Raw genomic sequence first — 25,678 nt, 5'->3', positions numbered from 1 at the left:
TGGTTACTTTTAGTTTGTCTAACCTTTACTTTCCACACTGACTCATAATACTGAAATTAAATGTAATTTATTCAACCTTCACTTTATCCCCACTTGTTAAACTTTACTATCATACTTTTTTTGAAATCTAGCCTTTATTTTAATTACATTAAATAGCAGTTACATTAAATGTCAATACTACTATACATAGTCAAAACATAAATGTAATTTGTTTTAATCAATTAAAATATCTGGTTACCTTACTCTAAATCAGTAACCAAAAACTAACAAATTGTTACCTTTTAAATGTAAAAATGAGCACCTTTAATGAAACTATGCTAACCCTAAATATAATTAAATTTAAATAAACGATAAATTAGGTATTTTGGTGATAATGAAGTATTACCCTATTCATAAAGTAAATCAAATTACAGTGAGAAAATAAATCTTTTTAAACCCTATTGCTAACCCTAACTTGACATTTTATAAAATATATTTATTTTACCTTTTTATTAAATTATTTTAAATAAGGCATAGTTCTAACTGCAAAAGTCTGATTTGTTTTACATTAAATATAAATAAATGGTGTTCACTTTAATGCTAACAATTATTGAAATGCAAATCATGTTTCCTATAATTAAAGTAATACTAACCCTGAATTAAACAAAACTATACCAATATAAATTATTTACTAACAATTCTAACACTAAACTATGCACACCTTGAGATCAATTTTCCCGCTATGGAAAAGCGATTGCATGACTGTAAAAACAAAAAACAAAAAAAGTACAACAAAAATGTGATCTTGAGGCAAGTACATAGAATTAAATATTAGGTGAAGTTAAGGGGGTACAGTAAAAATAGGACACTACCCAGCTATGCAAATGCTGAGGGGCATGACCTCTCCACCCAAATCAGCTGCAAGGTTATCCACAGCACTACAAATGTATCACCAGCTTAAGCTATTTTATTTTTATTCAAGATTAAACAAAAAGATAACTGACCTGCCATTACAGGGTAGTCAAAGTGTTCTGCTGCTGGGTCGAGGTTGACAACCTGCACAGATCTGTTCAATTCTTCACAATGCTGCACCAATGTAGAACAGTATGTGCTCTGAAACATGAAATAATTTCTTTCAATTAGGCTTGCTGAATAATATGACAGTCCTGGCCTCCTCTGTAGTCAAAGAAAGCTTCCATGCTTGCATCAAACAACAGACATTATCACATGGCAATAACGAGCAACCTTTCCTCCGCCACAAAAGAACGCACATCCTGGGAGTCTTAAGGATAAATTTCTACCACCTCAGACTCTTGAGCCGTCCCGACACATGTATAATATTTTAAGCTTCAATGGCGAAGCAGATGGTTTAATGGCTTGTTCCGGATGAGGACATTAGGCACGCATGGCTAAGGTGCATTCCCCGCTTGAATTAAAAGGGTCAAGAATATTAAAGGTTATGAACGTGACTATGAAGCACTGTGTGTGGCTCAACCAGGACCCACTAGGTGGTTGAAAGGTTAGATGACTTGATCCTGAGAAGTCCTTACAAATAAAATGGGGATCGAAAGTTTGACAAAAATCGCCTCTTGGCCTGTGTTGTGACAGATTCATTAACAGGAGAAACTGGGATTTATTACATAGCCATGTCTGATGTATACCGACTAATGATATCTACAACCAAAGGGTTGTTCAGTGTCTTTGTGTAAAGAGTTACTTTTAAAATACTGTTTATAGTTTGACATTGGAGCATTGCGTTGACTGCTCTTGGTTCACCCTTTCACATGTGACTGCAAATGAAATATAAATATTTGTATTTAATAATACAGATCGACAGAAAATCAGTATTTTGGACTGTGACTTCACTTTGTCTCAATTAACACTTACTATTCATTCGATGTGTATCGAAATAATAAAATGTTGAACGGACTCCTTTAAAGTGATACGAGGCATCCACTTACAAATTAGTCCAACGGGACAACTGTGCATGTATTATAGTGTTACCTTAGTCCTCGTGAGTGTATAGAGTAGTCCTTGTTTTTAAAGTATATATGCGTCAATTAATGGACACAATGACATGGCGACAACTTTCAACCTTCCCTCCTCCAGAAAAGAGAACATGTCCTGGGAGTCTCAAAAATAAATTTCTACCACATCAGAGTCTCGAGCCGCAGTCTATACCTCCTAACTTTCTTTCGGGAGATCAAGGTGGCCAATATCTTTGAATATTCATCTGGACCTTTGCAATTAAATATAGCTGGGTTACTTGCAAAAGCCTTAATCAGATTAAAACACGGAAAATGCTGAGTGCTATTGGGGCAGAGGATATTCAACCACATTTGACCAGACATAAAGAGCAGCATTGGCCATCTGTACATAACCCCCTTTAAAACCACTGGTGTGATTCGCTAAGTTTTATATCTGGAACTACGTTGTTCTATCACACTTATTCCACAAATACTGCCATGTGATAAACCTTTTACCAACCTCCCACCTGCTTTTTTTCTCTGTACCCAAATACTTATATGCTAGATAGGAGGGTAGACATCGGACAGCCCAACTCTCAGTTATGTCAAATTCTTTGCTTATTGAGCTATTAAGGAAAATAAACGTATTTCTCTTTTGCAAACATCTTAAAAGGCGTTCCATCTCTTGTAGAGTTGCTTTCTGCTTTGCCTCATTGTGCTCTCAACAGTCCAAGAGACGTTTCTTTGAGGGTGTTTATTTTGCTCTACAAATAGCAGAGAAGAAAAGAGTAAGCAATAGCACCATCCATTATGGGCTACTTCGAGTGCTCTAATAATTTGTTGGATGCCTAGGGGTGAGCTCAATTTTCTTTGTCTAGTAGTTATATATGTATTTCGATATTCTTTGGAATAACATTCTTGTCACCATGGGGACCAATGGTAATGCCAGAGCTAGTTCTCTTCTGAATATTTTCGATACGCAGCAAGAGGGTAACACTTCTGAGTTCTCCTGCTGGAGGCCAACCCAAACCTATTGCTAAATTCCTAAAGATCTGCAGAGAAAGATAACCCCCTTCTTGATTTCCCCACGTTCTACCAGTAACTACACACTCGTCAGCCTGCAGGACAAGGACGACCTGCTTCCGCAACCTGCCTGCAATGGCAGTGCCTCCTGCCCTCTGCTATCAAACCACCTCATTGGTCCAGTGAGACAGTAAGCTATTTCCTTTCTACTCCCAGTTTGTCTCAGTTGTAAGCTGAACTGACCACTTAAGAGGCGAACAGTCCATCCATCCTGAGAGTTGAAACCCCACCACCTATTCAAACAGAACCAGCAAGTGAAAGGGACAAATGAAACAGTGTTGAACCGTGCTAACATGTTGTACTGTGTGACCTTTAAAGGGAAAATGCCCAATTGCGTTCCATTATTGCTTTCCAACACTGTGCTTGAGGTGTAAACTCCCAACCAAAAGCTATAAAACTATTCTCATCCGGACACTCTTTATGAAGGACGGCCTTCGCCTCACCCCTCTTTCCACCGATTCTGTATCTACTTCCTGTAGAAAGATTCTGATAATAAGTAATCCAAAAGTATAACAGCACTGCAGAAAAGTGCATTAACTGACCCAAGACAAATATGCATGTGGCTGGTTGCGGTCTACAGTGCTACCTTGAGCAGAAACATGATGGAGTGGAATGTGGCTCCCTTACTGAGAAGGGTTGGTACTGCCAATTGTAAGTATGTTGAGAAGAGCTGTTACCAGCCCATTAAAAAGCCTAATAGCCCGCTTGGCAGAAAGGTACTGCCCCCTATATGTACAGCAGAACTGCTGAGTAGTACTGGCACTATCCACTATAGACAGTACTTTAAAAGGGCCGGTATTCACCGGTACAAAGTGCAGGGACTTAAAGTACTCTACGGAGTTTTTCTTTCTTCATGGAGCGTAACGTACTCAGTAACACAACGAAAGGATCAGTGCCATGAGTGTGTCACTCTACAGCTGTGCATCAGTGCTGCTCTAGGCAACAGCTAATTTGCTTTATCAGGGATGCCCTGATAAGGCAAATTTGGACAGCATCTATTGCACCTGCGCTGTTGAGCTGTAGGCCCTGCTGCCTGTCTCAAGGGCAACACGGGGCAGAAATATCCAAGCTGTTTAAAGTTATCTGTTTTTTTCAGCAGACCTCAGTGGTTTGGCACTAGAGTTGAGTTTATAAGGCCAGATGCAGTGTTAAAAAGCACTTGAGTGCTGTGTGGAGACAATTTTACACTGACAAATAATTAAGCTCCATTCATTTTCCCTTGGTTCCCTGCCAGAAAGGGAGAGAAAATAAAAAGGAGAAAGAAACAAGTGAGAGAGGAGAATGAGAGGAGAAACTAAAAGAAAGTGAGAAGAGTGAAGAGAGAGAGCATGAGAAACATAACTGAAAGGGAATGAGAAACTAATTTCACAGTGACATGATATGAGAACACTTAAGACGTTTATTCAGTCTAACAATAAATCTCTATGATATGTCAATTAAGAGTCAAACTGGGAGTATGGTAAAAAAGAGGAATAGAACTGAGAAGAGTAGAAGAAAGGGTGAAATGACAGTACCAATGAAAAGTGAGTAAAAGAAGGAGACACAAAGATCAAAGTGTGATAGATGAAAGAATGGTTGTGAAGACAAAAGCAATATCAAGTAAGAAAGGAGGATTCAGACAGGAAGTCACAGAGATAGAGTTAGAGAAAGAAGTGGGGAGGGACTGAGACGATGAGAGGGCAGAAGGAGGAAAAGGGAGATGGAAAAGTGCAGTTTTTGATTAAAAGCGAGTTACAAACGCATCGATTCTAGAGGGGTCAACTTTAATAAAATAGCTTGGCTTCAAAATTCATTAAAATGCTATATTTCCTCAAATGAAATTACACGCACAAATGAAGGAAAGATGAAACACTGGTTACTTATAATCACTGTAAATATTTAGAAGACACTATTGGGATCTTTAAATAAATAAAACCACACTAGAGGTACTATAATTTCAAGTTCAACGTTGCCATGAAGTTGGGTGGGTTGTGGCAATTTAGGGTAATTAGATAAAACATCCATGCATATTTTCTTAGCCATCGCATGGCGTTCCACAGCTTTTGTTTTTCAAATACTTTACATAAATGTACTTCATTATTTTGTGACTTTTAAATTGACTAATATTGTGTTAGGTGGATAAGTGTTATTACTGAATGTAATAGAATTGCAAACAGTAATTTGAAGAAGTCGCTATAACTGAAAAAACATAGATGACAAGTAAATGGGGCATGGTGTAATTTATGTCTGTAAACAAGAACTTAATTATAGTATGCCATTGTCAAGGTTCCTTTCTCAGACTGCCCACAGTGTCCAATGTCTGTATCATTATGCACGATCGTGCACTAAGAACATTTTAATTTTGCTAAATGCTTTCCTTTTAGCCCCGTCCTCGAATCCGCCCCAAACTCCACCCCCAGTTTACGGCTCAATTTGGTCAGTACCACCATTTATTTTATTTCCCCCATTTAAAAGCACTGATTACAAGTGTAGCAGCCTGGCTGAGCACTGATGGTATTGACCCACTGTAAGCATTCCATATCTTAAAAGATGTGGCAGTCCTATGGAGAATTACTGGCCCTGCCTCTCTGAAAACACACGAGGCCAGTTTATAAATGCTGGTACTGTCCCACTGTAAATACAACAATGTTGCGGATTAGGTGTGGTGCTGCCCGTTATCATAGCATTCCTATTCTAGTTTTGGAGTACTGTAGCATCGTGGTTTCAAAACTGCAAGTACTAAAACGGTGACGAGGTGCTTAAATGCCGTGCATTTCGACTTCTAATTGCCATAATATAATAGTCACAGTGTTTGTCAACTGTACGACGACCACTCTTAGGGTGCATGTTTTCCATTTCCCGCACCAAGATAACATTGATGTTTTGTGTCTTGGCAGACTGTGAGCATGTCCCCGTCCACCTCCTACAGTCTCTTTAGCTTGGCTTTCTCGCGTACAGCGAGCCCTGGGGGTCTTTTGAAGCTAGTACCGGGGTCACTTTGATATATTGTTTCCCGCCACTCTCACCCTAGTTGTAAACCTGTCTCACCTTGCCGCTGCCAGCAGGGCCCATCACTAGCTGGGCATACCGAGGCATCTTTGCGGCCTGAAAGGCACTGGTCCCGCTGCGTCAGGATACTTCACCCGGTCGGTCGCTGCTCAATCATCCCATCGGACAGCTGAACTAAGCTTCGACTCGCAGAGACATCAATGCTGCTCCGGTACGGAGATAAAAGAAGGACTGCATACACCTAGTCCACGGTAAACATTCCCCTGGCATAAGCAGCGCGTTCATAGTAGGTCATGGTAAACAAGTCGGCCATCTTTAATTTTGTAACGATATCAATATTTCTATACGATTTGTAAGACACTTTAGAATATATTGCTACAAATGAAAACCTTATGTTTGTTATACTATCTAATGCCTTTTTACATGTAAAAAATGATGCTAAATAGCTTCTATAAATGTACTGTCATGGTGACAGTAGGCATATATTGATATACTAAGTCTCACTGCTCATAAAGTTTATAACACTTGAAAGTTTTCAAAGAAAATCTGTGCATATCGGATTTCCAAATGTACTGACAGACATGCACCTCATACAAGTATGGCCACCCTCTGTAGGCGCATTAAGTTAACTGATGGCTATTGTAGTCCCCTTTTTATTTAAGCAAACATGCAACTAGATGGCCGCGCACAACATTTTGGGACTGAAATGACTAACCTACTTCTCATAATGTGCCGGCAGTAGGCGCTGTTCAGCACGTCAGATCAGTTTTAGAATCTGAAATATTTTAGTCGTAAACTAAGTGCGTTTTAGAGTGCAGGAGTCATTCGAGTTTTATCCTGTTTTAAAATAATGGCTACATTATTCTTCTGATTTCCCTTTCCAGTCGGATTTCTGTTCTAATAAATAAAATTCTTATATTGATAATTCAGATTTTCCTAGCTTTAGTGAAGGAAAGTCTAGATTTTATTAAAGACACAGAGGCGAGTATTATGCTTTCCTTTCTTGCTTTAATCGAATAGCAGCCAAGATAACATATTACAAAAACTACATATCCCATGAAACATGGGGAAAAAAGTCATTGGTGATGTCACAAACAAACAACCAATAATGAACGTCCAATCCCAATAACTATCTTAACTACGAGCAACAAGTCCTCTTTTCTTGCAGGAGCAGGTCAAAGCGGACGGAATAAAGGAATTATAACCAAAATAATGGAAAAGGCCATTAATAAAGTGAAAAAGTCTTTGGCAAAGTCCAGAGAAGAAAGAGGAGACGGTTCCTTGGGGATATCACAACATCCAGATAACGGTAAGTGGTGAACATGGGAAGTGCCAGAAGAAAGATGACTCCGAAGAAGGGCCTTACACCCGGAATTGACCTCTTCAGGATGAGACGAGTGGTTCAGGAGGAGCCGGCACTGAAAAAGAAAGGGTGGGTTAATAAAGCGGTGGGATAATACTCGCCTCCGTGTCTTTAATAAAATCTAGACTTTCCTTCACTAAAGCTAGGAAAATCTGAATTTTATTACAAGAACGGAGGCTCCTATTATGCTTGTTTAAAGCATATTAACAACTGAATCAGCCATAGAAGAAATGGGTTTGCAATAAAAGGTCCTAAAGGTAGTAACATTAGACCAATCCGCTGATCTAAGAATGTCCTCCAAGCGAGCTCCAGCCCAAAAAGCCTTAGAAGCCATAGCACCTCTAGTAGAATGTGCTCCAAAAGAGGTAGTGTCGATACCCGCAAGGGTCATAACTCATTTAACCCAACGAGCCAGAGTAGGGGAAGAAACGGGTTTATGAGGTTTAGAAAATGAAATCAGTAACTGGTGAGAGGAGGACGTTCTTAAATCTGCAGTTCTGGCAATATAAACTTTTAAACATTTACCAACACATAGCTTAGGATGCAAAGGAAAATACGGATAATGAATTATAGAAATGTTAGTTTTAGTTCTCCTATGAACTCTAAAAGATACATCAGAAGGAGAAAACTGGACGGAAGATATATCCAAAGCTCTTACATCAGAAACACGCTTCAATGAAACTAAGCATAGCAACATAGTTAACTTTGCAGAAAGACACTTTAAAGAAAGTAAATTATTATCGAGCCAAGAATTGAACAAATTTAAAACCAAAGTCACATCCCATAAATGCGTGTATCTAGGTGTAGGGGGATTAGAAAATCTTACTCCCTTCAAAAGACGACACACCAGAGGATGTTCCCCAACCGGTTTACCATCAATTCGAACATGTTCAGCAGAAATGGCGGATCTGTAAGTATTCACCGTTCTATATGCCTTTCCTTGGGAGGCAAGAGATGCTAAAAAATTAACAATTAGAGTTACATCGGCTGAAAAGGGATCTGAATTCCTGTCCAAGCACCAGCCACTCCAGACCAACCAGGCAGACTTGTAGGCCTTGGATGTTCCTGGGGCCCAAGAGTGGCGGATATATTGAGCAGCTTCTTCCGAAATTCCTGGGGTTCTCCAGGCTGACCCGAAATCTTCCATGCTACGAGAGTTAAGGAGTGGTCGAGAACCATGTCGTGAGGACGACCTTCCGGATCGAGCAGGAGCTCCGGGAAGGAAGGAATCAGGACAGGAAAGTCTATTGACAATTCTAGAACCGAGGGGAACCAAGGCTGGGTTTGCCAAAAGGGTGTCACCAAAACCAGGGAGGCTCGTTGACGACGAACCTGGGCCATGACTCTGGCAATCATCACAAAGGGAGGAAAAGCATAATTGAAATGGGGAGACCAGTCTTGAAGAAAAGCGTCCGTATCGAGAGCCTGGGGATCCGGTCTCCTGCTGTAAAACCTTGGGAGGTGAGAATTCAATCGTGAAGCAAACAAATCTATCGACATGAGGCCGAATTTCGAAGAAAGTTTGTTGAATACTAAAGGATGAAGACGCCAATCGCTGGAGTCTTTTAGGTAGCGTGAGCACCAATCTGCTATGGTATTCATTTTCCCTGGAAGGTATTGTGCCGTGACCGACAATTTTCGGAGAAGGCAAAACTCCCAAAAGCTTTTGGCTAGATCTGCAAGGGGTTTGGATTTTGTTCCCCCTAGATGATTGATATATTTTACGGCGGAAATGTTGTCCATCTTTAGGAGAATAGAACAGCTTACCTTGTCCTTCGCGAAGGTCTTCAGAGCAAAGGAGCCTGCAAGCATCTCTAAACAATTGATGTGCAAGGCAGACTCCCTCTCTGACCATACGCACCCAGTCGAGACGTTGCCACACCTTGCGCCCCAACCTGTCCGACTTGCATCGGATTCTAATACTAGATCTGGGGCCGAGGAGAAAATAACTCTTCCGTTCCAGGCTTCCAAATGATCGAGCCACCATTGTATCTCTGCGCAAGAATCCTGATCTAACCGAACGACGTCCGAGTACTGAAGGCCCTTGCGGAGATGACAAATCTTTAGTCTTTGAAGAGCCCTGTAATGTAACGGACCTGGGAATATGGCCTGAATGGATGAAGCCAATAGGCCCACAATTCTTGCTAAGGATCGCAGAGGTAGATGAGAGAGACTGAGGACCTGCCGTAACTCGTGCTTTATACGACATACCTTCTGATGGGGAAGGGACAGAGATGTGGTTTTGGAATCTATGAGGAAACCCAGAAACTCCACTTGAGTTGAGGGAACCAGAGAAGATTTTTCCATGTTTACTAGAAAGCCAAGGGACTGTAGTAGATGAAGGGAAATGTGTAAGTGTTGCAACAGAGTATCCTTGTTCTGAGCCATTATGAGAAAGTCGTCCAGATAGACGATCAATCTTATTCCCTGAGCTCTTAAAGCAGCTACCACTGGTTTCATCACTTTTGTGAAGCACCAAGGAGCCGAAGCTAGACCGAAAGGGAGGGCTTTGAACTGAAAAATCGAGTCTTCCCATTGAAACTGTAGGAACTTTCTGTAAAAAGGATGGATAGGAATCGCAAAATAAGCGTCCTGAAGATCCAGTCGAACAAACCAATCGCCCTCCAACAGAATGTCCCTGAGATGCAGGATCATTTCCATTTTGAAATGATTGTAAACAACGTAGTTGTTGAATAGTTTTAAGTTTATCACTGGGCGAAATTTATTGTTTTTCTTTTGTACCAAAAATATGGTGCTGAGAAAACCCGAGGGATGGAAGCAAGTCTCTTCTATTACATTTTTTGAAATTAAAGATAAAATCTCTAGATTCATCAAACGAGATTGTTCTTGGTAGAACCTTAGAGGAAGAGGTGGAGAAGTTTGGCTGGGAACTTGATAGAGATCTATGCAATACCCCTTAATGGTTTGAAGAACCCAAGGATCCGCGGTAATTCGGTACCAATTCGAAAGAAAATGGGCTAATCGACCACCTACAGGAAGAGGGCCAAAACATAAATTTCTTACCTGAGACCTGTCCTCCCCTTTGACGGAAGCTTCTGCTCCTGAAACCCCTCCCTCTTTGGGGGTAGAACTGAGGTCTGAAGTCCATGGAGTAGATGGAAGAGCCTCGGAAACTGCCACCGCGGGTGGCGAAACGGCCGGTAAAGCGGCTCCTTCCTTTACCGGCCCTGGCAAAACTCTGGAGTTGAAAATCTTCTTCATTGAAAATTGAGCCTTATCCAATGTTGCGAAGGTAGAAACATATCTACCGAGCTCCTTAATAAATGAGTCTCCAAAAAGAAGGCTGTCCGCCTGCTGTCCTTCTTCCCTGGCTGCGAAACTGCCCAATTTAGGTTCTATCTTGAGTAAAAGACTCTTACGTCTCTCTTGAGAAATTGCAGTGTTTGCATTTCCCAGCAAACAAATCGCCCGTTGGGCCCAATTGGACAGAGCTTCAGGGTCAATCTGTGAGCCTTCCAACCTGGCATCCTCAGCTAAATCAAGAATCCTAGTTAAAGGACCAACCAAATCCAATAATCGGTCCTGGCAAACGGACCACGCACAGTCGACCCCTTTCTTAGGATCCTTACCAAACTTGGAGAAAAATAACACCATATTAGGATCAATTACCGGTGTGGAAGTAATTTTATAAGGAAGGGAGGGACGAGGACATTCAGATCGTAGTTTATTTCTCGTGGCTTTATCTAACGAGTGTCTTAAATGACACGAAACATAATCCGCCACGTGATCAGACGGGAACCATTCCGTAGAATTTGGGTGGTGTATTGGCGTCGGATCAAACATTGGTTCCCCCAAAGCATCCAGTACTGTGAAATCATTAACCTGTGAAGGATTTGTATCAGAAAGAGACATTTTTTGCCTCTTCTCTAAAGGCCCTTTCCAGAGGTCGTCAGAACCCTGTAAATCATCATCGTCCCCATCATCATATTCCATGTCATCATCAGTATCCCTCAACTGAACAATATTCAAAGGAGAGGGACCCTTTTCCACCGTTTTGGATTCCTTACGGGGGGAAGGACCAGCCATCTGGGGAGATTCATCAGCGCTCGATTGTACTTGAGCTTTGGAAAATATGCGCTTTTTACCTTTACCCGGTTCCGAAATATTGGAACCCTGAGAGGAAATTTTCTTAAAAGACAATTCTAGCTTTTTTGACATTTGTAGCATAAACGAAGATACAGCCTGTTGTACAGTATCCTGAATAAAAGAATTCAGATCAGCACGTAAATGATCCATATCTATGTCATTGGAGTGATCAGCTACTTGTTTTGACATAGTAAAGTAAATAACAATAAGAAAAATAATAATAATAACAAGGATGCCAGGCAGAAAAAAAACTCAAATTGGAAGGAAAAACTGTTTAAAATTAAACAGTAAATTAAGGGTTAAAATGTTGTGTGGGCGTGTGGAAGCAAGAGATTGACACCCAAATTTCAAAGGAATAAACGAAAGATACTGAAGAGGGGCGTGTCGCGCCTCCCGCGATGTAGCCGAGCCTCTCAGTAAACAGCTGAGAGTGAAAAACGGAGCCTCCCGAGCCAGGGAGAGGTTTCCGTGGCGACGCGTCAGTGCTGGCCCGAGCTCTTCTGAGGAACGCGTTGAAGAGAGACGCGCTCCTCAGGAGAGAGCGGCGGGAGAGCCGAACGTTCAAAAAGAACGCTCGGCTCTGCCTGTGAAGCACGAGGCAAGCGCTTTTGAGGAAAAACGGCCGAAAGACGGAAATAAAGAAAATAAATTAGTAGAGTTTAAACATTAGAATTAACCTATTTTCAGAACATTATCATAAATAAACTAAATCTTAATACACAAGAAATACACAAAGATAAGAAAAAACGAGATGAGGAAAAGAACTTATCTTGACTGCGAGCAGCAAGAAAAGAGGACTTGTTGCTCGTAGTTAAGATAGTTATTGGGATTGGACATTCATTATTGGTTGTTTGTTTGTGACATCACCAGTGACTTTTTTCCCCATGTTTCATGGGATATGTAGTTTTTGTAATATGTTATCTTGGCTGCTATTCGATTAAAGCAAGAAAGGAAAGCATAATAGGAGCCTCCGTTCTTGTAATAAAATCGTATATAGAAATTAGCATGCATACTGGTTTATGTGCCTGGTTATTTCATTTATTCACAGCTCCGTCGTCAGAACGGTGAAGCACTACAGCACTGAAAGTGGGGCTCTGGCGGATGAGGAGACACCTCCTCCCTCAGCTCTCTGTGGACCCGCTGGAGATGAGGGGGTAGAATAGAACATTTTCTAGCATTTGTGTTGCTAGCGTGCCTGGTCCTTAGTAAGCAAACTTACAAGGGGACGCGTGTAGGTCGATGCATCTTTTGAATCGCATGGAGTATCCTAGTCATGCAGTGATCACTGAATCAATAATAAACATCAATAGAACAAGATAAAACACCTTAAGTACCACAGAAAAAACACCCTATTCAGAAATAACCATCACTCATGGAAAAGGTTAACAATTTTTATTCCCTATTGATTACAATTCTAATCAAATGTTAATTATGCCTTTAGTAATCGATCTTTATTAGTTCATCAAAAGAAAACATTTTTCTTTAAGGAAAACATGAGCAACAACGCAAATCATAAGCCAGTGAATATCAGCATTAATGATGCAATTCAGCAAATTAATTTATCAGTCATTTGTCACTGTCAACATCTCCCCTGTCAGCCTACCTAACCAACATTAGTATTAGCATGTCGGTCCTCATGCGAAAGCAATTTAGAGAAAAACATTAATTTGGAAAAATCTACCTAAAAGAGAGAAATTCTACAAAACAGCGCAGTTGGTACCTAGAAGAAAAGGCACAAAATGGAGATTTTCTTAGCTTTAGTGAAAGAAAGTCTTGATTTTATTAAATACACGGAGGCGAGTATTATGCTAACTTCTCTTGCTTTAATTTAAACAGCAGCCAAGATAAACTACAAATCCCAGCAGACCCAGCTGGGAAAAACTACAAAAATATGTCATACAGAGTGTAACCAATCAGATTCACAGGAGAGTATAAACATATTGGCTGAGAGCAACAAGTCCTCTTTTCTTGCAGAGCAGTTAAGTCACTCTGAATAAAGGTACAATCAGGAGTAAAATAGCACATGCCAATAAAATTGAGAATAAAGCTTCAAAACGATGTACAATATGAACAGTCTTTTGATCAAGATCCGGGATGAAAAGGTCTTGAAGTAGAGTCCTTCCCTGAATCCAGGAGGATGTGGCCATCGGCGTATCCTGGTAGGGTGAAGAAAGAGCCTTAGGATGTCTGGTTGGTAGTGGTAGCTGTACCTGATGAAAAATAAAAGGGAGGGTTAAATAGAAAACAATAGTGGTGGGATAATACTCGCCTCCGTGTATTTAATAAAATCAAGACTTTCTTTCACTAAAGCTAAGAAAATCTCCATTTTAATACAAGCACGGAGGCTCCTATTATGCTAGTTCAAAGCATAGAAATTACTGAATTAGCTACATGGGAAACAGGCTTGCAATAAAAGGTTCTAAAAGTTGAGACATTTGACCAATCAGCGGATTTGAGAATGTCCCCTAAACTCAATCCTGCCCAAAAGGCTTTGGAAGCCATAGCTCCTCTGGTGGAATGGGCCCCAAAAAGGGAGATATTGATACCGGCCAGGTCCATAATCCATTTTACCCAACGGGCTAGAGTAGTGGAAGTGACAGGATTATGAGGGGATCTAAATGAGACGAGGAGTTGAGTTTCAGAAGACCTTCTCAAATCTTTAGTTCTTGAAATGTATTCTTTCAAACAAGTTCCTACACATATGTTCGCATGATCAGGGAAATAAGGATAAAAAACAGACATTAAATTAGTTTTTGTCCTTCTTTGAACTTAAAAGAAAACACCTTGAGGAGTATACTGTACAGAAGTCACATCTAATGCTCTAACGTCAGAAATACGTTTAAGGGAGACTAGACAGAGGAGAATGGTTAGTTTAGCAGAAAGAAATTTTAGGGATAAAAGGGAATTAGACGGTTGAGATAAGAGAAACTGTAAGATTACATTAACATCCCACATGGAATTGAACTTAGGTAAAAGGGGTTTGGAAAAACGAACTCCCTTTAACAGTCGACAAATCAGAGGGTGTTCGCCAATGGGTTTATTATTTATTCTATCATGTTCCGCGGAAATTGCGTACCTGTACATGTTGACTGTTCTGTAGGCCTTGCCCTGGGCTGCCAGGGATGCTAGAAAATTAACAACTAGGACTACATCTGCTGAAGTGGGATTGGCACCCCTGAGCAGACACCAATTATGCCAGACTGACCAGGCTGATTTGTAAGCTTTGGTTGTGCCGGGAGCCCAGGCTTGACGTATGAAGCTTGCAGCTTCCTGCAAAATTCCTGGGGTTCTCCAGGCAGACCCGAAACCATCCATGAGACTAACTGAAGAGATTGCCTGAGTATCAAGTTGTGAGGCTGACCTTGGGGATTCAACAAGAGGGAGGGAAAGAGTGGAAGGAGAACAGGGAGGTCTATGAGTAATTCGAGAGCTGAAGGGAACCAAGGCTGACCCTGCCAGAGGGGGGTAATCAAAAGCACTTTGGTGGATTGACGACGAACCTGCGCCAAAACTCTGGGAATCATTATGAAGGGGGGAAAGGCATAGTTGATTTGGTTGGACCAGTCCTGTTGAAAGGCGTTGGTGGCTAAAGCCTGGGGGTCTGGTCGCCAACTGTAAAATTGAGGGATTTGAGTGTTTAAACGCGAAGCAAAAAGATCGACGGAAAAGGGACTGAATTTGGAAGAGAGATTGTTGAAGATGGAAGGGTGAAGACGCCAATCGCTGGAATCTTGAAGATATCTGGAACACCAATCCGCGATTGTGTTCATATTTCCCGGAAGGTACTCTGCTCGTAAGGAAATCTGATTTTGAAGGCAGAATTCCCATAGACTCTTCGCTAGTTCGGCGAGGGGTTTTGACCGAGTACCTCCGAGGTGATTTATATACCGTACTGCTGAAAGATTGTCCATCCGGAGGAGAATAGAACAGCTTACCCTGTCTTTGGCGAAGGTTTGGATCGCAAAGGAACCTGCAAGAATCTCTAAACAGTTTATGTGCAGAGATGACTCCTCTCTTGACCATAAACCTCCAGTCGAGAACTGAGCGCATCTTGCGCCCCAACCAGTCCGACTTGCATCGGATTCTAAGACAAGATCTGGTGCTGTAGAGAATATTGCCCGGCCATTCCAGGCGTCTAGGTGATCGAGCCACCATTGAAGTTCGCTCCGGGATTCGTGATCTAACAGGATTAGATCCTCGTAAGTAAAGCCTTCTCGGAGATGTCGAATTTTTAGTCGCTGAAGCGCTCGATAGTGAAGAGGACCTGGAAATATGGCTTGAATAGATGAGGCTAACAGGCCGATTATACGGGCAAGACTTTTGATCATAAGCTGTGACTTGTTGAGAACCAAGTGTATTTCCTTTTTTATATGGGAAATCTTTTGGGCCGGAAGATGAAGTGTAGCTTCGGTAGAGTCTATGAGAAACCCCAAGAATTCCATGTGATGGGACAGAATGAGGTTGGATTTGTCTTTGTTTATAAGAAACCCTAAGTTCTGAAGGAGGGAAACGAACATGTCTAGTTGTTGTATGAGTAGGGATCTGTCCTGGTGTAGAATTAGGAAATCGTCTAGGTATACAATAATTCTGACCCCTTGAGCTCTTAAGTGAGTTATCACTGGCTTCAACACCTTGGTGAAACACCAAGGAGCTGAAGAAAGGCCAAACGGAAGGCACGTAAAGCGGTAAAATTGGTCCTTCCATTGGAATTGTAGAAATTTCCTGAAGGAGTGATGAATGGGAATGGAGAGATAAGCATCTTGTAAGTCTAAACGAACCATCCAATCATTTGTTAATAACGAATCTCGAAGATGGAGAATAGTTTCCATCTTGAAGTGGTGGTAAACCACAAATTTGTTGAAAGATTTGAGGCTTATGACAGGACGATATTTCTTGTTCTTTTTTTGGACCAAGAAGAGCGTACTGATGAAGCCTGAAGGATGAGGGAAGCATGGCTCTATCGCGTGCTTGAGAGTTAGAGAATGGATCTCTTGAGAAAGAAGAGTGTCTTGTTGTTTGGAAAAATTTAGGGGTTTTGGAATATGATGTTGAAAAGGAACTGAATAGAGTTCTATATGATAGCCTGAGACTGTCTGCAGGACCCATGGATCTGCGGTTAAAGACTGCCAATTTGTCATAAATAGTGCCGTCCGGCCTCACACCAACAATGAACCATAAAGAGGAACGCTTACCTGAGTTTTGGGAGCCTCTGGATCTGTAGCCACGTCTGAAGGAACGATACCTTTGTGGGTAAAACTGTGGCTTGTATTCCTGTTGGTAGGAAGTGGAGCCTCTGGTCTTGTTGACCGCACCTCTCTGGGTGTATCGGCCGGCAAAGCGGCTCCTGCCTTTGCCGGCTCTTCCAAAAACACGAGAATGAAAAATCTTATGCATGGAAGATTGCGCTTTGTCCATGGAGGTAAAAGTTTGTACATATTTACTGAGTTCTTTAATGAAAGAGTCTCCGAATAGTAAACCATTGGCTTCCGGACCCGTTTCTTTAGCTGCTAGAGTATTGAGTTTGGGATCGATTTTGAGTAGCAGGCTTTTGCGTCTTTCATGCGCCATTGAGGCGTTTGTGTTGCCAAGTAGGCAAATCGCCCGTTGGGCCCAATTAGAAAGGATGACTGGGTCAACTTTCTTGCCTTCCATTCTGGCTTCTTCTGCCAGGTCCAAAATTCTGGTGAGAGGGCCAGAGAGGTCAAGTAACCTGTCCTGACAGTTGGTCCAGGCTCTGTCCACACCTTTTTTGGGGTCTTTCCCAAATTTAGTGAAAAACATTATTATATTAGGGTCGATAACAGGGGTATCAGTGATGTTGTTGGGGAGGGAGGGTCTGGGGCACTCAGACTTAAGTCTATTGCGTACTAACTTATCTAATGGTTGACGTAGATTCTTTAAAACATATTCAGAGACATGGTCACAGGGAGTCCATTCAGTGGAATTAGGGTGACGGATAAGGGATGGATCAAACATCGGTTGACCCGCAAAATCTAATAAAGTACTTTTCGATTTGGTTTGAGATGACTCTCCCAATTTGTTTAGAGAAGTTTTACGCCTCTTCTCCACAGGCCCCGACCAGATCATTATGTCTGGATCATCCTTATCCGTGTCTTTATCCGAGTCGATATCACCCATATCGTCATCTGTATCTCCCAGATTAGTGATTTGAATGGGAAAGGAAATACTAGAGGTGGAGGGTTGGTTGGGTACATCTTTTGACGGAGAGTCAGAATTAGCCTCAACATTGTCTGTCTTTCTTTTCTTGGCCTTGGAAGGGGAGGCAGTAGAAAGTAATCGTCTAATAGAGGCTTCAAATGTTTTAGAAAAACCGGAGATTGAGGAAGAAACCGCTTTCTGGACGGAGTCTTGTATAAAGGAGTCCAAATCCTCTTTAAACTGCTGAGCGTCCTCATCTTCAGAATAATTTTCCATAGCAACAGGGATAAATTGTAATGTTTTAGTGAATTAATAAAGGACTAATTATGAGTGCCCCTCAAACAAGGGTTAAACGATTAATTAAATAATTAAGTCACCCTTCTGGAAACAAGCAATAAAATATTTATGGGCGTCTGATAGCAAAAACCTGAAAAAAACGGCTTTGCAGTGTAATTAAATTGAGCCCCGGCAAGAAAAACGGCTTGGAATGCGGAAGAAAGCTCACCGGAGTCGCTGTTGGAATGCGAGAGAGAGAGCGAGCGGAAGCGCTAATGTAGCGTGACCGCAATGCTGCAATCTGAAGGAGAAACAGCTGATCTGACGCGCGTTGAATAAACACGCTGTCAGAAGCTGTGCCGGCTCGCGTTCTGTCAATAAAACGCTGCAGAGCAGAGCGCGCGTCCCAGGCGTTCAGTTTAGAACGTTGGGGACGCGATAATAAACTATAAAACGACGCTAATACCGGCGTTTAAAACTAACCGAACAGAGAAAGGGGGTGAGAGGAAGCACATAACAATATAAATGTATAATGAAACTATATTAAGAAGAAAAAACACCAAATATACATGTTAAGGAAAATGTAAACGCATGAATAGAAAGATAGTACTTATCTTGACTGCGAGCAGCAAGAAAAGAGGACTTGTTGCTCTCAGCCAATATGTTTATACTCTCCTGTGAATCTGATTGGTTACACTCTGTATGACATATTTTTGTAGTTTTTCCCAGCTGGGTCTGCTGGGATTTGTAGTTTATCTTGGCTGCTGTTTAAATTAAAGCAAGAGAAGTTAGCATAATAGGAGCCTCCGTGCTTGTAATAAAATTGTCAGTCACATTTTCATAGCTACCTATCGAAGATGGATCAGCAACAAGTCAGTCTTCGTCTTCAGGTCATCAATGGTCAGCTACGTATCAGGCTCAACATAGTATAAGCCCAATGTCAGCACCTAGGACAGCGTCTCCTGACGTCATCAACTTTCTCCTCGCAGTTCTGGTTCCTCACCCCTTGTCACAGCTTTTTAATAGGGTCTCCCAGTCCATCCCACTAATTGCTAATTGATCAGTCTGTCGGAAGTTAGGACTCTAACCTATAGTTTTTGTTTACCAAATCTTTAATTTTGCATATGTCTTGTGTCCCATAAAATTGATTGGTTCTTCTTGTGATGAGAACATCATCCGGCTCTTCAGGTAACAAAATTGTTGCATACGAGTCTTTAGTCAGTGCCTCTATTGTTCAAGTCCTGGGAAAGCACATTTAGCCTATACTACAAATAATTGTATCAAATTGTCTTCATCCTCTCCTGTTCGTCAGTACATTGTAGAAAGTTCCAGCTAAGCCGTCTGAACTCTGAGCGGTTCAAGGTTTCTCCTTCCAGTTACCAGTCCTTGCAGTTACCAGTCCTTGCAAGGCATTCGGAGTCTCCACGTTATGAGCAAGAAAGGCCCAATGAAACCAGGCCTTTTAGTCCAGCTAATTTAAGAATATGAATTAACATAAAACATATGTTATACCTTTCGTTATGACATATTAGTACATTTTCTTATAGATTTTTCTATTATTTTGCATCTGTTAGTACACATGGTGACCACTCTCCGAGAGCATATTTTCAAATGTGCACATTATTTTCTAAAATTTATTTCTCTATGCATTTTTCTCATTAATAAACACACATTAATCATTAGTAATTTCTTTAATTAGCATATCTGCTCCATCAGTGTCAATAATTTTTCAATTTTTCAATTTTTCAATTCTATTAAAGACATGGAGGCGAGAATTATGCTTTTCTTTCTATGCTTTAATATTCACAGCAGCCAATCAGAACAAAAGTTTGAAAACACTACATATCTCATAAACATGTTAATATCACATGACCAACCATACAGCCCAGCCCTATATAATCTGTGAGAGACATAATGCCTCCTCTTTCTTTGCATAAGTCTGATACCAAGTAAACAGTCTCTGAATCCTGAAATGACGGGTCCAAACCAGAAGGATGAACTCCAACGGGAGCGTAACACCAACAAAGGCTGGACCAACACTGACAGCTAGCGATGAGGAGAAGGATGAGAATCCTCCGATTACACCAGAAGGAAAGAACCAGGTTCACTTGTCATCGTTTCCTAAGGAAGAGATAATACCAAAGCAATAAACTGTTCTGCCAAATGTGTCACCACATCCACATATACAATAGGGTGGGAAGAAAAGAAAACACTCATATACAACATCAATAAAGTGATTAACACCACACGTCATATTACCATGGAGTAAAACATCAGAACAAATCATTATTAATGAATGAAGAAAATAACTGAGAATAGGGTGTGATAATCAACAACCGACCACCCATGTCAGAACGAAACTCAGCAGTACTCACCTGGTCTGTTTTTAAACATTAAACAACACATAGTTTAGAATTATCTGGAAAACTAGAATACAAAACCATCCTACAAGGACATTTGGTACAACAAGAAATAGAAAAGTCACTCCTTTAGGAGAAAACACTCTCCCTGCCAAGTCTAGAGCCCGTACATCGGAAACCTGCTTACAAGAAACTAGGCACAGCAGCATGGTAAGTTTAGCTGAAAGCTGTTTCCTAGAAGGATATTTATTCGCAGGCCAAGATTCCAAAAAACGTAAAACTATATTGACGTCTCATAGGGAAGAATACTTTGGTAGAGGAGATTGCTCAAACAAATCCCTCTTAAGAGCTTACACACAAGAAGGAGCTCGCCCACAGACTTGCCGTCAATAGCTAAATGACCAGCTGATATAGCCAACCTGAAATTGTTCACTGATCTATAGGCCATGCCAGAACAAGCCAGGGGAGTAAAAAAAAGGATCATCAAAGAACTATCTGCTGAAGAACGATCAGCACCCCATGCACGGCACCAATTACCCCAGCGTTTTCAAGCAGAGGCATGAGGCTAGTGGGTACCCACTGACCAGGCCTTGGAGATAAAGTCATTAGATTCTCGCAAAAGGCCTGGGAGACTCCATCTCTCCCTGAAATTCTCCAAGCTAGCAGAGAGAGGCGTTCGGACTGAACCAGAGGATGAGGAAGGCCCAAGGGATCCACAAGTAGGTACTAAGGCAATGGAAGAAGGACTGGAGAGGCAAACTGATTTCCAGGACCACCAGAAACCAAGTCTGCACTCTCCAAAGGGGAGCCACAAGAATCAGCTTTGCTCTCTGGCGACAAACTTGAGCCAAGACCCTGGGGATCCTCATGAATGGAGGGAATGCGTAATCCAGGAACGAAGACCAATCCTGAAGAAAAAAACATTGGTTGCTAATGCTTCCGGATCCGGATGCCAGCTGAAAAACTGCCGTAACTGCCGGTTGAGACGGGAGGCAAAAAGATCTATTGAGAAAGGACCCCAATGACGTAGGAGAGAATAGATGACTCTCAGGTGCAGTCTCCAATCGCTGAAATCCCTCAGGTTGCGAGACTGCCAGTCCGCCACAGAATTGTTCTGAACCGGGAGATATTTCGCTACCACGGATATTTGATGTTGAAGGCATCCCACCCAGTCTGTTGATATACCTCACTGAGGAGAAGTAGCCCATCCAAAGGAGGATGTAACAATCCGTTTTTTCCAGAGAGAGACTCTGGATCGCGAAGGAGCCTGCCCCAAAAGTTCCAAGCAATTGATATTAAAGTTCAGTTCCGCCCTGAACCATCAGCCTCCCATGGATATTTGTTCACATCGGGCTCCCCAGCCCCAACGGCTGGCATCAGACTCAATCACAATCTCTGGAGAGGATCCAAAAATCGCTTTTCCATTCCAGGCATCTATGTGCTCCAGCCACCAGTGGATCTTTGTCCTTGCTTCTGTAGATAGGGGAATCAGGTCTGAATAACTGAGGCACTTCTGGAAATGTGAGATCTTTAAGCGTTAAAGGGCCCGCTACTGGAGGGACCCTGGGGAGATGGCCTGTATCGAGGAAGAAAGCAGACCCATCATGCGGGCTATGCATCTCAAAGATACCGTCTGTTTGCAGAATATTGATCTCAGTTCCTTCTTGATGTTGCGGATCTTGAGCCGGGGAAGAATTAATTGGGTCAGGATGGAATTCACCTGAAACCCCAGAAATTCCATTCCCTGGGAAGGAGCTAGAAGCACCAAGGGGCCGATGACAGGCAGAACCTGCCAAAGAAATTGCAGAAAACATCAATGAAGTGGTAATATAGGAATGGTCAAATAGGCATCTTTCAGATCTATTCGGACCATCCAGTCTTTTTCTCATAAGATGTTGCGTAACAAATGGATGCCCTCCATCTTGAAATGGCGGTAGACGATCCATCTGTTGTAGTCCTTCAGATTGAGGACCAGATGGGATCCGCCGCCCTTCTTCTCCACTGGGAAAATAGGGCTGGGGAAGCCGCGAGGATGAGGTTCCTCTATGGCATCTTTGACCAGGAGAGTGGCCACATCTAAGAAGATGACTTCCTGATCGCGTAGGGAAAATTACATCTCGGGGGGAGGAACGCCCGGAACCGGAGAATCGTAGAACTCCAACAACTTGTAACCCTGTATGGAATCCAGAACCCAGCGGTCCTGAGTAACAACCCGGTTCTGCTCCCCAAAATCAATTCTGATATAGGAATTAGGCTCACCTGTAGTACTGGAGTCCTCATAAGAGGTTTGGGAGCCTCTAGGTTTTCCTCTCCGGAAACGGCTGCAACCTGTCCTTGCCCAGGAAGGATAGAAGGTGGAGGAGGAAGAGGAATCCTGATAACCTCCCCTATACTGCTGATAGTAACCTCTTTGAGGACCTTGGTGAAAGCTGCAGCCGAAGGCTCGCCCTCAAAATCGTCCAGCCCTGCCAAAAAGTGGGCAAAGTACCTTCCTGATGGAGCCCTGAGCCTTATCAAGATTCACATATGTTGCAGCAAATTTGGACAATTTCTTAAGGAAAGGAGAACCAACAGAAGACCTTGAGCCAAAGGCCCCAACTCTGAAGTGGCAAGATCGGTCAGCTTGGGGTCCACCTTAAAAAGGATAGAGGACCATCCTTCACTGGAAATAGCACAGTTGAAGTTTACCAGGAAACACAAAGCTTGTTGGGCCCAGCCTACAAGAATGTTGGGACCGATGGGGTCCCCAGATTCCTTGTTGTGGAATCCCAGCTCCAGAATTTTAGTGAGAGGACTAGAAAAGTCCAATAGCTTATCCTGGCACCCACGCCAAGCGCAATCAATGCCTTTCCTAGGATCTTTTGAAATTGTTTTAAGGTAGATGGCTAGTGCAGGGTCAATCTCAGTGGTCTCCGTGACCTTAGTAGAGAAATCCAGTCTGGGGCATTCAGACCATAGCGGAGATCTAACATCTTTTTCAAAGTCCTGTCATATGTGGGTTTGAACAGATACTGCCGCCTCAGTCGGAGGGGTCCATAGAGATAACCTAGGATAAATAATATCCTCAGCGTCGAACATGAGGACTTTAGGGGGGGCACCTGAGTATGATGAGAGTTCTTCTGGTGCTTGGGAGGAACAGAATCCTCTTTGTGAGCTGGCTCCTGGGAGGAGGAGAAAAAAATTAGAATCTCCTTGAGTACTGGTTTTGGGGTTGGGTTGTGCAGTATAGTCGTACTCTTTAGCAAGGGATTGCACCAATTTTTCAAAATCAGCCTGTAATAGGGTGGTGCAATGATGACAAGTAGCCCGTGGTCAGATGATACGTAGATTTTATTATTGTTAAGAGTTTTCAAGGTGATTCTGGATTTATGAGTGTATTCGGCCACTACTCTTCTTATTCTCCTCTCGCTGTATTCTCTTTGCAGGTGGGCTCACAGGAGGCGCATGTGGAAAGAGAAAGAAAACAGACAGTGGTAAGTGGTCTACTATATATTTGTCTTTTGTCTTCCTATTCTTAGCTCTGTTTCCTTTCTTTCTCTCTTTCTACTGTATGCTCTCTGTCTGGTTTGAGTCATGTCTTCCTCTTCTGTTTTCTTTTCCCCTTCTGTTTTCCCTTTCTTTTCTTGAGTCCTCTCTCTCTCTTACTCACTTTCACTTTTCCTGCTTTCTTCCGTGAGTATTGCGGCCTTCTCTGTATGGGTGTTTCTTTTCCTTTTCTTTCTGTCTACTTTCTGCGTCTCCTTCTTTCTCTTGACCTGTCTCTCTTGATCTTGCCTTTTTCTTTCTGTATACCGGGTGTAGGACAAATCTTATACCTTACTTCCTCAATGTCGCACTGTGCTTGTGTGTTCCTGAACTGCCTTTAAGCCACCTTTTCTGGGACTTATGTCATTGGATTCCTAATTAACAACTTAACGGACTGAACATAAAAACGCCACTTCTGGGACATTAATGTAACAAAAAGGAAATAAGCAAGCACAAAAACCAAAACAACAAAATAAACGTAGCTGAACCTTCAATAGTACTGTCCTTACTCCCACCCTTCCTCTTCCTTTGTCCCCTCCACCTCCCTATTTCTGGTATGTGTTACTCACACACCTGCAATGGCCACCCTCTTCCCTGGGCATGGCTGGAGTTCGGGTTTAGTGCCTCCCGGGCCACTGCGATGTCCCGCCATACTGGTGCTGATTCCGAGGTCCACGTTGCTGGTCTCCCCATGGCTGCTGTCAGGAATGCTTCCGTCGTAGTTCTTGCTCTCTTTTCTTTTTGCCGCTCCACCGAGGTCTTTTACGCCAGTTCCCGCGTCGTTCTCCCCTGTTTCATCCTTCTCCTCCCTTTTTATCCAGGTGACGGTGCAGAGTGGCTATTTCTGCCTGCCATCACCCGGAAACAGAACTTGATTGGTCTCCGCCTGGAGGACTTCCGGGTCAGGTGTTTCCCTTGTGTTGATGCCCCCGGGGTACGACGGGTCCGACCGAGGTAGCGTCGGCCTGTCACACAGCCACATGAGGATTAGTATCAGTTTTAGAATACAAAGGGGATCATTACAACATTGGCGGTAAAAGCCGCTTACCGCTGTGCAGAAGACCGCCAACACACCTCCGCGGCCGCGAAATTCCGCCACAGCTATTATGACCCACATCTCGGAATCTGACAAAATTCAGACACCCATACAAGTCCGCCACACCGAAGGTCGGTGATAAACTGGCGAAAACCAAACCTCCACCATCACGGCAACAGAAATGCGCCCACACTATCACAATACACGAATCCACACGGCGGTCTTTCAACCGCGGTATTCCATTGGCGGTACACACCGCCGCGCTCAAAATACACACACATCTCCAAAACACCACCACATTGGACAATTCGAAATACACACACCTAATACACATACACACACCACTCCCACACACCCAATAGAATATAAAACAGACACCCACATCACCCACAAACCCCTACGACCACTATTACAGAGAGAAGGCCAGAGAGAGACACCACCATCCACAAACTAGCATCCACAGGCACACAACACCATCACCCACACAACTTCCACGCACAAAACACCACACACCACTACATATCACCACACTTATCACCACACACACCACCCCACACATCACCCCAGGTTCTCGGAGGAGGAGCTCAGGGTCATGGTGGAGGAAATCGTCCGGGTAGAGCCACAGCTATTTGGATCACAGGTGCAGCACACCTCAATTGCAAGGAAGATGGAGCTATGGCGAAGAATAGTCGACAGGGTCAACGCAGTGGGACAATACCCAAGAAATCGGGAGGGCATCAGGAAGAGGTGGAACGACCTACGGGGGAAGGTGCGTTCCGTGGTCTCAAGGCACCACCAGGCGGTTCAGCGGACTGGCGGCGGACCCCCACCTCCT

General features: G+C 42.7%; 1 protein-coding gene and 1 long non-coding RNA gene across 2 annotated transcripts in view; one reads left to right on the top strand and one right to left on the bottom strand.

Moving 5' to 3' along the window:
- Positions 1-6,246, bottom strand: part of GPN3 (GPN-loop GTPase 3) — a 48,421-nt gene extending 42,175 nt beyond the window's left edge. The window contains exons 1-2 of the mRNA XM_069214875.1: positions 6,057-6,246; positions 984-1,092 (exon numbers count right to left, since the gene is read on the bottom strand). Coding sequence (XP_069070976.1) covers positions 984-1,092; positions 6,057-6,104 — 157 coding nt within the window. The 5' untranslated portion in view covers positions 6,105-6,246. The remainder of the gene's footprint in view (positions 1-983; positions 1,093-6,056) is intronic.
- Positions 6,247-7,192: 946 nt separating this feature from the next.
- LOC138265225 (uncharacterized) overlaps positions 7,193-25,678 on the top strand; it is a 57,589-nt gene continuing 39,103 nt past the window's right edge. The window contains exons 1-2 of the long non-coding RNA XR_011199315.1: positions 7,193-7,326; positions 23,708-23,755. This is a non-coding gene — a long non-coding RNA (uncharacterized lncRNA). The remainder of the gene's footprint in view (positions 7,327-23,707; positions 23,756-25,678) is intronic.

This window comes from Pleurodeles waltl, chromosome 11 (genome assembly GCF_031143425.1).
Source record: "Pleurodeles waltl isolate 20211129_DDA chromosome 11, aPleWal1.hap1.20221129, whole genome shotgun sequence".
Lineage (NCBI taxonomy): Eukaryota > Metazoa > Chordata > Amphibia > Caudata > Salamandridae > Pleurodeles > Pleurodeles waltl.
This window is presented reverse-complemented; position numbering and strand designations above follow the sequence as displayed.